The following is a 12,318-nucleotide window of genomic DNA, read 5'->3' as shown; positions in this document are numbered from 1 at the left end:
CCGCGGCCCTGCGTCTTTGCACACATGCACAGTCGCGCGGCCGCCCGCCCGGGGCTGCAGTGCGCAGCGGCGCCACTGGCGGCCGCGGTCTGGAGACGGAGGATGTGGAAGGAGAGGAGGCTGGCTGGCCCAGGGACGGCTGGGGCCGCGCGCCGTGCCGCGAACGGCCCCGGGGCCGGAGACCAGCCGGACGGAGGCGCCCCTCGCTCCCTGGAGATGCAGCGGCCGCCGAGAGGCTCCCGGGACCGGCGCCGGAGCCCCGGGGCGGCCCCAGGCCCTGCGCGGCCACCCGCGGCCGAGCCTCTGCTTCCTCTGCGTGGGTGGGATTCGGCCGCGAGGGGGCCGGAGGGCCGAGGGCCGAGGGCCGAGGGCCGAGGGCCGGGCCGCAGAGCGGCTCCGCGCGGCCCCAGAGCCGGGTGGGCAGCAGTAGAGAAGTGGCGCTGATTCATTTAGTGAGGCCAGACGGTTCTCGGTCTCCACAACATGGTTTTGTGTTTTTAGTTTTCTCTCTTGGTTTGTTTTCTTTAATTGGTGTTTTCACCGCGTCTGGGCTGCGGCTTAATTATGCAGCGCGCCCCACTCAGTCTGAGTGTGCTTCGCGGCGAGCAAAGGAGTGTCGGGATCAGAAAAGACCCCAAAGAACAAGCTCGGGGAAAGTTGAAAGCATCCGCTGGGCTGTTTCCCTGTTCTGGGAGCGTCGGCTCCCCCGCAGGCGGCACTGAAAGCCCCCCGCTGGGCCCAGGTCGCCCGAGCCCTGCACCCACCTCCGGCTCCCCGGAAACGGCTCTGGCTCCTCTCCCCGCCCCCGCCCCCGCGCGCCGGAGCGGCCCGGGGTGCTGAACCCACCCTGGCTTTGCGCGCGGGCGGGAACTTCCCCAGCGTCGGTCCCCGCGGCGCCGGGGGCATTTTCGCGGAGCTTAGAAGGGCCCCACCCCGGCGCGCAAGGCCCGTTCCCCCCTCACCCCCCACCCCCGCCTGCCGAGGGGCTCCCTAGCTCCCCGGGGACCCACTCCGCCCCCATCACCGCCGTGGGGTCCTCATCACCCGGGGGGAGGGCTCTCACCCCACCCTCAAAACGGAGACATCCACTTCAACTCCCGAGAGTGTGGGGGATCCCCTCCCGCGCCCCCCCCCCGCCGCGGGGGCCCCTCCCGCCCGCCGCCTCCTTCCCCACTGCGAACGCGCGGCTAGGGTGCTGGGGCCGCCGTCGCGCCGAATTCTTCTTGGGCTCTGCGGCTGGGGCCTAACGGATGCGTCGGTCAGGGCGGGCCTGCCGGGTAGGCCCTTCCCGGGCGCCCAGGCTGCTTCCCTTGCCCCAGGACTAGAGAGGCCGCAAGGGCTGCGCGGAGCGGCTGGGAGGCTGGCGCCGGTCCCGTAGGAGGCCCTGCGGGCCGCGGGCTCGGGGCGGACGCCAGGGGGCAGCAGCCGTCCTCGCTGCCGCCCCGGGCGCCGGGGAACGCCCCCGATGGCGCGGGACTCTGCCGCCCTCCCCCTGGCCTGTGGGTCGCTCTAGCAGCAACACTCGTTTGGGGAGAAACGACTGGAATCGGCCGCTTCCAGCCCCTACTATTCCGGCCGGCGGAGCTGGTGGCGCAGGAACCCTTCCGCGGGGTTCTGCGCTGTCCTGACCCGCCCGCATCAGAGTCTTTTCCCGAAACCCCTATGCCCGCGCTGCGCGGTCGGCCAGCTCGCCACCATGGGTGCTCCTGGCGTCCGCGGCACCGTCCCCCAGCCCGAGGCCTCGGCTCCCTCCTGCCCTTGCGAGCTTCTCCCCAGGTGGGCCGTCCCCTCCCTCCTCTCCGGGACACCCGGGACACTCCCGAGAACAACCAGCAACTTGCTGCATTTTGTTTTCATGGGTCTGGGGTCTCCGAAAACTGCTTTTTATTTTTTCCTTAAAAATGATTTTGAAGCAGCCGAATTTCAGGAGTAAAGACCCACGAAAGTCCCTTCTCCACCTTGGCGCAGCGATTCCAACTATTGCGCAGTGGCCAAGTCTCCTTGTCTGCCGGCCCCCGGCCGGGCTCGGACGCTGCCGGCCCTAGGGACGAGTTGGGGCAACTTAAACCCCTTTACCGCGGCTCAGATACATCGCTGTAAGAGCGCACCGAGCGCTCCTGGGGACCGCCTCCACAGTGCATCCCCCGGGACCTCCGCGGACCTAGAGGGTGCACGAAAATTTGGCAGAAGCGAAAACGGGCTCTGATTTGGGGGATATAGCGGACTGGGGTAATTCGCCCTGCCGAAAGGTCAGAGAACCCCCTCTGGGGCTTGGGCGGTTTGAAACCCTAAACCCTGCGAGGGGCTGTGGTCGGACTCTCTGCGGCGGTCTCCCTGGCGGGGTCAAGTTCCTGTCCCTAAAAGAGGTACGGGGATAGATGCATCAAGTTTAGCCCTTCAAGGGCAGCACTGTGGGCGCTGCTCAGCCGAGTATCAACCAATAAATGTCGAGTTTGAACGTCGACAAGGATGATAAGAGCAGGAAAACCTTTTGCTGATTTATTCTAAATCCGGCCGCAGCGCATTTAAGGTTCCTGGGAGCTGCGCTGGCTCTAACTGCGCCGTGCGGTGCACACTTAACAACAAGAAACAAACAAAATGCAGCAATCTTCCTTGTCGAGGGACTGAAATGAATGGAAAGCAGGCAGCGTGAGGCTCAGCTAAGGCGTATCTGGAGTCCCTTAGTCTGAAAGACTTTTTACAGACCTTACAAAGTTCATCATCTCATACGAAATGAAAAGTTCCTTCTCAACAGAAGAGTCCATTTTAGCGGCAATATAGAATTTCCCTTCGTCTGTCTCTCCAAGAAAGGAAAGGAAACATTACCACAGTCACTCCTGGAATAATACTAAAATTTACTCTTGTCATAATACCAAAAAAAAAAAAAAAAAAAAAAAAGCAACAACGAAGCGATGTGTTGGGCGGATGCTATAAGATGGATTTTTCCAAATTTGCTGCCTGGGGGAAACTCCAATAGTGCTCATAACAGGAGTGAAATGTAAGTTTTCGCAGGGAAATTTTAAAGTACTATTTGGTTAGTTGGAAGAAAAATATCAGTTTCATTGGGAAAAATAACAGTTCCTTGACGTTTTCCTTCAACTTAAGGTAAATATAAAACAAAGTGGTCTCAGAAAATACCTAAATATTTTACACTTTTGCCGTTTTAAAACCCTCTCAAAAATAAAATATGCCTAAAAATAAGATTAGAATCTCAACCATTCTCTTAAATCAAAATTCTCCTCTGTGAGTAACATATTTCTAAGATTACATTTCTAAAAATGCCATATTTCTAGAAGAAATTTTTTTTCTATCTCAGTGGACCATTTCAATGAAATAAAAACCAGAGAATGTATTTGGCTAGTGTTTCTGGACCAAACCGGTGCGGTTGATACAATGTCACAAGGATGGAGAATATTTTTGTGAAGAGAGTAACGTGTTCACGTCTGTGCAAATAACCTGCTGTACACAGGGTCCAGTTTTCAACATTAGAATTTAAACATCCTTCTCCGTCCCCTACCCTCTGATGTGGCTTTGAGATTATTTTACTTTTGGAATCTAATTACTTGGGGGACAAGATTCTTTCGTTCTGTCACCATATCCTTCCTCCATATGAATGTTTTCATAGGATGTGGCGCTTCATGTGTGAACTGTTCACATAATCCTGCAGCTCCCAAGTAGCAAACTGAGAAATTTTTAAAATTAATTTTCTTCCAAATTTAGTATGCTTAGTAAACATTTCACCCTCATAAAAGTTTTGCATTGCCACTGTAGTAACAAAGGTAATAAACTAGGTAATAACTGATAGAAGCCAAGCTCTATTTTTTTTTTTTTTCCAGAGAGTCATGTAGACTCATTTAATAACAGCAGAATACACCTGTGGTAAACTACTCTGCGGTACTGAGGGTATCATTTAAAGTTTCATTGGAATGTTTTATATGGTTTGATATTTACAATACGAAGAACACCTTTTAAGTATTTTTGAATCAGCAAAAAAAAAAAAAAGAGCCTCAGTTATTTGGCTAATTTATGTCATAAGTTACTTATAGATTTACACAGATAAAAATCATCCATATGCACGTATGAATGTGCATATTTTATTTAAAATATAATTTGGAATCCAACATACCGTGAACATCTCTAGATGGATTCATTCCGTGTACACATTCTGAAAGAACAGAAAGTAGGAAAATAAAAATAATTGTATAAATATACTGACGGCAAACACCAAATTTATTGATAGTTGATAAATTTTATTCTAATAGTAATACATGCAAGTATGAAAACTAAATTTCTGTCATTTATTTTTTATTTTAATTTTAATTTTTTGTTGTTGACCGATTGCCCCTCACACTTTTTAGCACTGGAGATTTTTATAGTATATTGTCAGCTTTGGCACAGGAATAGCTTAAAACAGTAACCAGCAAATAACAAATGAACTGTTACATTTGCACATGCTTATAGGGGACTTTAACAAATATTTTCCACTGCTAGCTAGTGCTGAATCTTTATCTTTCATACAATCACATTTTTAAAGCTTTGTATTTGATGCTAATGTGATATGAATATCAGAAATCCATTTGGAGAATGTAAAAGTGAATCAGAATTCAAGGTGAAATTAAAACCAAACCCTAACTTAATGCCAAAACCCTTGAAAATTGGTATTATAGCACAATTGAACTGCAAGAAGTAAAAACAAGTTTTTTAAAGCCATGAGGATAAATAATTTTGAATACATCTTTTGAAAGAAAAAACCCGATAGGTAAACATTATCATAACTTACTTCCAATAAGGCAGTTTAGAAATATTTCCTCCTTGCTTGCTTACTCTCCTTCCCTATGCTAAGGAGGCAGATTATTTATACTGAAGCCTCTCATTCTTGAAATAACAATAACATCCTTAAATAATGATATCAGTTATTACTGAAAATAACCATCATATGATAATGGTCATATATGAATCACTTACTATGTGCTGCTGCATATACAGTTATAGGTAAACCCATTAAGCAACGTCATCTGAAGCTACTTCTCTTTCCTTTCCATATCTACATGCATTGTTCTGATCTTGAAATTACTGGGTTAGCCTCCTATATGACAGAGCTCAGCATTTGCCCAAAGAGTTGCCCAAAGAGTGATTCACATGGATACACCATTTTCAAAGCCTTAGGATTTGAGCATTTCAAAAATTGCAGACCTAAAGCTTTCAACTTTACTCCACAATATTAATATATCTTAAATTTTTTTTTTCAAACAAAGAAAGGAGGTAATTATTTCAGATTTCCAGACGCTGTTTAAATAGGCAGGAGAACAAGATTTACAGCTCCTCAGTCTTATATTTTTTTTGCCAAAGCAAAAAGAGCAACTAAAATAATAAGGGGTTCTGCAAGACTGCCCTATGATGAAAGATTCAAGCAATTAAATAGGTACTGTCTCCAAGGAGCATCCTTAAAACAAAACAAAACAAAACACCAAGATTGTGGTTTGCATATACATAAAATAACTCCATACAGATTTTAAAAAATAGAGCAGGGGAAAATCATTCGCACTAATTATGAATGATAAGGTAAGAAATATCAAATGTACCCTGAAGTTAGTAAGTTCACTTTTAATGAGCATGGGGAAGAATCCACAACAGTAATACCAACCAGGCAGCCAAATTCATATTAAAGAGACCCAGTAGAAAATCTCTAGAAACCACCCTGGAAAGTCTTTCATGGGACCCTAAGAAGCCTTTCCATGTCAGAGGCTGAGACACAGAGGAGCAAAGTAGAAAAGCAAATGTTTTGTTTACACATCTAATATTTCACTGGTTCTGAGAGAAAAACCCACATTTTTCTTTAACCTAAAAACAAGGGCAAAAGTGAGCGAAGTTTAAAAGTGGTGTGTGTTGTCTGTTGGAAGTGGCCCTACTTTGTCCTGTGCCTGTAGGCTTGAGGCCACATGAGGCCACACCATGAAGCTGGGGAGGGGCAGGGGAGGTCTGCAGGTGAGGTGGCACCTGTGGAGGTTGGCGGTCATTTGCCCAAAGAGTTGTTAAAGATGCTACAACCTAAACTGTAAGAGAGGAGATGTCTTGGGTGTTTATGGCTGCAAGACCTCAATTTGGCTCCCCTACCCTCCAGCTCTCTCCCATGGATTCATGCCTTTCTTTCTTTCTCCCTTCCTCTCACTGAATGCTACTAAGTGCCAGGTAATGGCCAAAATGCTTTTATATAACTTGCTGCAACAACACCATGAATCCTTATCACAACACCATTACCATCTCCATTTTACCGATGAGGAACCTCGCACTCAGAGGGTTTAGGAGACTTGACAACGCCACTGTAATCTGCTCACGTGAGCCTGTGCACACACACGGATGTCCACATACGGGTCTGAATGCATGATGAGCTGTGTTTCTTTCTGGCCACAGCTATGTATTTTCATGGGTATCCTTGGTAGAGCTCTGACAAATTAAGCTCTAATCTCGTGTGTCAGTTTGATCCTCCCCTGTTTCATCATCTCCATTAGACACTATCCCTGAAATTCTTTACACTGAAAATCTCGAATGTCTAAGAGTCACAGTCTCAAGTTATTTCTGGCCATTCACAGAGTTTGAGGAGCAAGACAAGGTCCGTTTAGCTTTTAAATTTTTTTTTTAAATATTTTTTTTAAATTTATTTGACAGAGATCACAAGTAGGCAGAGAGGCAGGTAGAGAGACAGGGAGAAGCAGGCTCTCAGCTTAGCAGAGAACCCAATGTGGGGCTTGATCCCAGGACCCTGGGATCATGACCTGAGCTGAAGGCAAAGGCTTAACCCACTGAGCCCCCAGGCATCCCTAGCTTTTAAATTCTTAATAAATATTAAATAATTTCCTAGTCCTTTCCTGCCTCCACTCCTTCAAAATGACATCTTTGGGACTTTCCTAGATATGAAGCACCTGATCGCCTTCCCCCAGCAGTTCTCTAAAGCTTTCTATGTGCCAGGCAGACTATCAGGGCTCCAGGAAGATGGTGGGAGGAGATACAGGAAAAAGAAAAGACCATACCACCTGGTGTGCTTGGGAAAGCCTCCCTTCATAGTAGAGGTGATACTTAATGTGACTCCTGGAGGCTAGGTAGGCTTTTACCAGGCGGTTGGCAAGGCTGGAGGAAGGGTTTGGGGAGGCGGGAGGGGGTAGGGGAGAACGTGCTCCTGGTGGAAGGGTCAGCAGGAAAAGATGTGAATTTGTGAAATAGAACCACATGATAGTGTTAGTATAGTTAGTCGGAGTGTGAGCCTGGGATCAGTGTGCTCACCAAGACACATGTCACAGGAAGCTGAAGAAATTTGCACTTCAGTGTGAGGGCAATGGCTTCTATGAAAGCCTTGAAATCTGGAGAACAACATGACTAATACATGTTAGAGGGAAGTAAATCTGTCAGAGGTGGATAGGTGAGTGGGAGGGGACAGAGATGAGGGGGAGGGAGCTACTGTGGCTGTCCCACAAGGAATTGTCAACATCTGTGTTGGGGTGGGAACAATGGAGATGGAAGAGGGCGCGGTTGTGGGAGAATAGAGTGTTCCCCACCTCTGGCCCAGGTGCCATGACCAGCAGTAGAGAAGACCAGAAGTGGTGGGGTGTGGAGGAAGACACGAGAATCGGCTTTGGATGAACAGAATGGAGCTCTGGGTGCTGGTGGGGAAAATAGCCAGGAATTGAGGACAGAGGTCCTCACAGATCTACAGTGGCTTGTACAGAGACTGTGTCTGGGGAGAAGAGAGCATTGACAGAGTCCAAGACCATCAACATCTAAGGAGTTGATTAGAAAAAGATGGAACCACCAAGGAGACTGAGCTAGGAGGAGAAAGAGGAGAGAATAGATTCTTTCTTTTTCTTTCTTTCTTTCTTTCTTTGATAGAGAAAGAGAGAAAGATCACAAGTAGGCAGAGAAGAGGGCTGAGTGGGAGGGGGAAGCAGGCCCCCTGCTGAGCAGGGGACAGCCTGATGCCCTGCTGGATCCCAGGGCTCTGGGATCATGATCTGAGCAGAAAGCAGAGATTTAACCCACTGAGCCTTCCCGCCCACCCCTCCCCCCACCCCGAGAGAATAGAGTCTTTAAAACAAAAGAACATGGGAATTTTGAGAGGAAAGGCATGTCTCAAAGGCCAAGGCCAAGGAGGGGTCATGGAGACAATTACATTGGATTTGTCTCTAGGGGAGGCATGGTGACCTTTGCTAGAAGACATTCAGTGGAGCTGAGGAAGAGGGGCAGCGAATGGATGTAGGGAGGGGGAGGTAGGTGCTTTGTGGAGGAGGGAGGAAAAAGGTAGAACGGCCAAGAGAGGGAAAGCCCAAAGTTGAGGGGTGTGTGTGTGTGTGTGTGTGTGTGTGTGTGTATGTTGAAGATGGAAGACGCGTGAGAAAATTAACATTTGCTGTGTGCATTTTACCGAAGGTCAGACTCCTCAGGTCCCACCCCAACTAGCTCTTCTTGCTTTGCTCATAGCATCCTCCTCCTCCTGGCTTCCAAGTTGGATCCATGGATTTATCTTTGAGCTCATCCAATCTGCTGCTGAGTCCTGTTTTTGGTTACTTTGCTATAATTTATCCCGCTTTTCTGTCCCTATTGCCATCCTTCTGGTTCAGGTTCTTACGGCCTTTCACCAGGTTTCCCTGCAAAGGTCTCCCACAAGGGAGCCTCTCTTAATTTCATATAGTACATGCAGATTGATCTGACACACCTCTGCTCTGCAAACTCCATCACAGAATGCACCCCAACTTCAGAGCCAGCTCTTCTGTACAGTCCTACAGGATTAAGGGCTACCTTCCATCACCATCTTGAAGGTGATGTCTGCGCCTCAGACAAAATTTTCTCTCAAGAACCAAATATATGCTTCTTCATGTTCTCCATGTCCTCTGAATGACCACTGAACTGTATTTTACTTTGTGTTTTAGCTATTTGAATACATTGAGGAGTGGGTTGGGTAAGAGGGAAGCGTTGATTCCAGGTTTCTTTTCTTTTTTCTTTTTCTTTTTCTTTTTTTAAAGATTTTATTTATTTATTTGACACAGAGAGATCCCAAGTAGGCAGAGAGGCAGGCAGAGAGGGAGAGAGGAGGAAGCAGGCTCACCGCTGAGCAGAGATCCCAGTGCGGGGCTGGATCCCAGGACCCTGAGATCATGACCTGAGCCGAAGGCAGAGGCGTATAACACACTGAGCCACCCAGGCGCCCCTGATTTCAGGTTTCTATGTGGAATGACATTCCTGGTTTCTGTGTGGAGTGACATTCCATGGTGTCAACTTCTTGGCCTCTTACCACAATCCCATTCATCCTCCACCATAAAAGACTAAAGTGCTTGGTTAGTAGCTTTGGGAATGGAAGCCAGGCATAGTAGGCAGAATCCTAAAATAGATCCCCAAGATTTCCCACCTTAGTCTGTAAGACTGTGAATAGGATGGGGTGTCATGCCCTGGCTATGTTACATGGCAGAAGGAATTTTTCTGATGGGATCGATGTCACTGATAGTTGACTTGGAGTCAACCCAAAGGACAAGTTATCTGGGGGCCTCATCGATCACATGAGACCTTTAAAAGTGGAGTTTCCTCAGACTGGGGCAGAAATGCGGTAGAGAAGGATCCGATGTGCATGCATTGTTGACTGGATGAGGGAGGGGGCCACGTGCAAGCATGGAGAGCGATCACTGTGTGTGACCCCTGGCTACTACCGGCATGGAAACAGGACCTCCTCTTGTAGTCCTAAGGAGCTGCATTCTGCCAGTAATCTGTGAAGCCTGGAAGTTCATTTTCCCCGCAAAGCCTCCAGATAAGAGCTCAGCCTGGCCAACACCTTGGTTTGTGGCCTTGTGTCTGAGCTGGGAACTCCCTGCGGCCCAGCTGGACTTCTGACCCACAGAGCTATGAGCTAATAAGTGGGTGTGGTGTAAGCTGCTAAATTTGTGGTAATTTGGTAGTGTGGCAGCAATAGAAAATTAGTACTCTGAGCATGCTTTTCCCCTCCCCTTTTTGTTTTGGGGAAGCACTGCCTGTGTGCTAATGACGAAGTCTCTATTTCTGTGGTTCTGTGGCAAGAAGCCACGTTCTGAGCCATGGGCTCCCAAAATCCTTGGTGATAAAGCTGGTATCTTAATCCCTGACTTCCTGACTCCTTTGTCTGTCCCACAGTTGGTTCTGGATCACTGGGGAGCAAAGATATCTTTGATTGGGCTCCCTTAATGTCAAATGTATAATTGTCTTACTGTCTTCTGCTTCACCCTCACCCCCATGCCAACACATAACCACTAGATTTGAACATCTTGCTGATGAGGTTGCTTCCTCCTTCTTGAATCTCTAGTAGTACCGGCATAAACCGAATGTGTTTTGGAAACCGCTGGAGATCTGGTTAGGTGCAGATTATGATTCAACAAGTTTAGGTGGGACCTGAGATCCCACCTCTCCAGCAGGTTCTCAGCCTGTTCTCAGAAAAGGCAAGAGCACCTGCTCCGTATCCAGCAAACATTGTGTCCAGCACACAGGAGCACCCAAGAACATGCACTGTCCCCAAAGTTTCCTTAAACAACATTGCCAAATGCAAACTGACATCAGAGCTATTTCTGGTCTGGCTTTTCAAACTATTGTTATGGACTGAATGTTTATGTCCCCCTCCTCCACCCCTATTCATATGGTGAAACCCTAACCTGCAATGTGATGGTATTAGGTGTGGACTTTGGGTGGTAATTAGGTTTAGATGAAGTCACAAAGGCGGGGTTCTCATGATGGGATTAGTGCTCTTAGAAGTCTGAGAGCTTTCTCTCTCCTCTCTCCCGTCCTGGCTTCGGGACACGGTGAGAAGTCAGCCATCTGCAGGCCAGGAAGACGGCTCTCACCACAGTGTGGCCGTGCGGGGCACTCTGACCTTGGACATCCAGCCCCAGAACTGTGAGAAATAAATTTCCATCGTTGATGCTACCCCATTAGGGGATTTTGTGAGAGCAGCCTGAGCCAACTAAGACACAACTAAGACATGTCACAACTAACTGTGATAATCGAATCTCCTTTTATCAGTGCATCCTCTAACAGACCTGACACCCAAAGCTTTACACGTATACTTCCCTTTAACCCTCTGGAAACAAATGGTCCATCCTTCTTCCCTTCACTTTACCATGAAGAAACAGAGATTTAGTGATTGGCCCAATTTCAACGCATGCAGCTCACCTCTGGAGCGCCCAGCTGTGACTAGCCATCAAAACCAGGTTGCAAGGGGCGCCTGGGTGGCTTAGTGGGTTAAGCCCCTGCCTTCAGCTCAGGTCATGGTCTCAGGGTCCTGGGATCGAGTCCCACATCGGGCTCTCTGCTCAGCAGGGAGCCTGCTTCCCTCTGTCTCTCTCTGCCTGCCTCTCCATCTACTTGTGATTTCTCTCTGTCAAATAAATAAATAAAATCTTTAAAAAAAAAACAAAACCAGGTTGCAAGATGGTTCATATCGTTATCCTATCACCAGTCAAGTTTCTTTACTGGATCCTGACAAGTTTCATTCAAACTATGTGGGTGGTCTTTCTCATTCCGGAACAGCACTACCCAATAGAAATATGATGTGGGGCATCTATAATTTAAAATTTAAAATTTTCTAGGAGCCACATTAAAAAAGTAAAGAGCAATGGGTGAAACTAATTTTAATACTATGTTTTAGTTCACTCAGTATATCTCAAACGTTTTTATTTCAACATGGAATCAGTATAAAAATCAATGATATTTCCTTCCTTCCTCTTTCCCCTCCTCCCTCCCTTCCTTCCTTCCTTCCTTCGCTCCTTCCCTCCTTTCTTTCTTGCTAAGCCTTCCAAGTCCTATGTGTATTCTATAATGATAGCACTTCTCAATTCAGTCTGGCCATGTTTCAAGCCCTCGAGAGTCAGCTGTGGCCAGTGGCTACTGTTTTGGATGGCGCAATTCTAGAGTGACCCCTTAAGACAAAAATTCCCTCTGCATAGCAATTGTGCTACTATTGGGCCAGAGTTCATGTGAACCCTGTTTTTACCCTTGTTATCAGGGAAGGCCATTAAGTAATGCATCTTTCCTGATGCATATGTTCTCTCTGGGCTGTCCTGAAGGAAAGTCCAGAATTCATATTACAGTATCACTTGATTGACAAAGAGGCAGAAGGACACACAGAGACTACAACTGAACTGCAAAAGCCGTGGTCAACACCACTGCTGTAGCTTCATAGCCACGGAGGAACCACATCAACCTCACGTGTTGTCCACGTGCACTTAATGTCTACCAGCCACTGATGGCTCAGCCTACACAATATTGCTCGGGCTTCCATGAGCTCTGGAAGTCGATTATGGAAGCATCTCTTGC

General features: G+C 47.8%; 1 protein-coding gene across 5 annotated transcripts in view; it reads right to left on the bottom strand.

Moving 5' to 3' along the window:
* RUNX1 (RUNX family transcription factor 1) overlaps nt 1-12,318 on the bottom strand; it is a 247,645-nt gene that overhangs the window by 91,784 nt on the left and 143,543 nt on the right. For all 5 annotated transcript variants that reach the window (XM_044250971.1, XM_044250967.1, XM_044250968.1 and 2 more), the window contains one exon: nt 4,127-4,165. In XM_044250971.1, coding sequence (XP_044106906.1) covers nt 4,127-4,165 — 39 coding nt within the window. The remainder of the gene's footprint in view (nt 1-4,126; nt 4,166-12,318) is intronic.

The sequence above is a fragment of the Neovison vison genome, chromosome 6 (genome assembly GCF_020171115.1).
Source record: "Neovison vison isolate M4711 chromosome 6, ASM_NN_V1, whole genome shotgun sequence".
Taxonomy (NCBI): domain Eukaryota; kingdom Metazoa; phylum Chordata; class Mammalia; order Carnivora; family Mustelidae; genus Neogale; species Neogale vison.
Note: the sequence above shows the minus strand (reverse complement) of the source record. Positions and strands in the feature narration are given on the sequence as shown.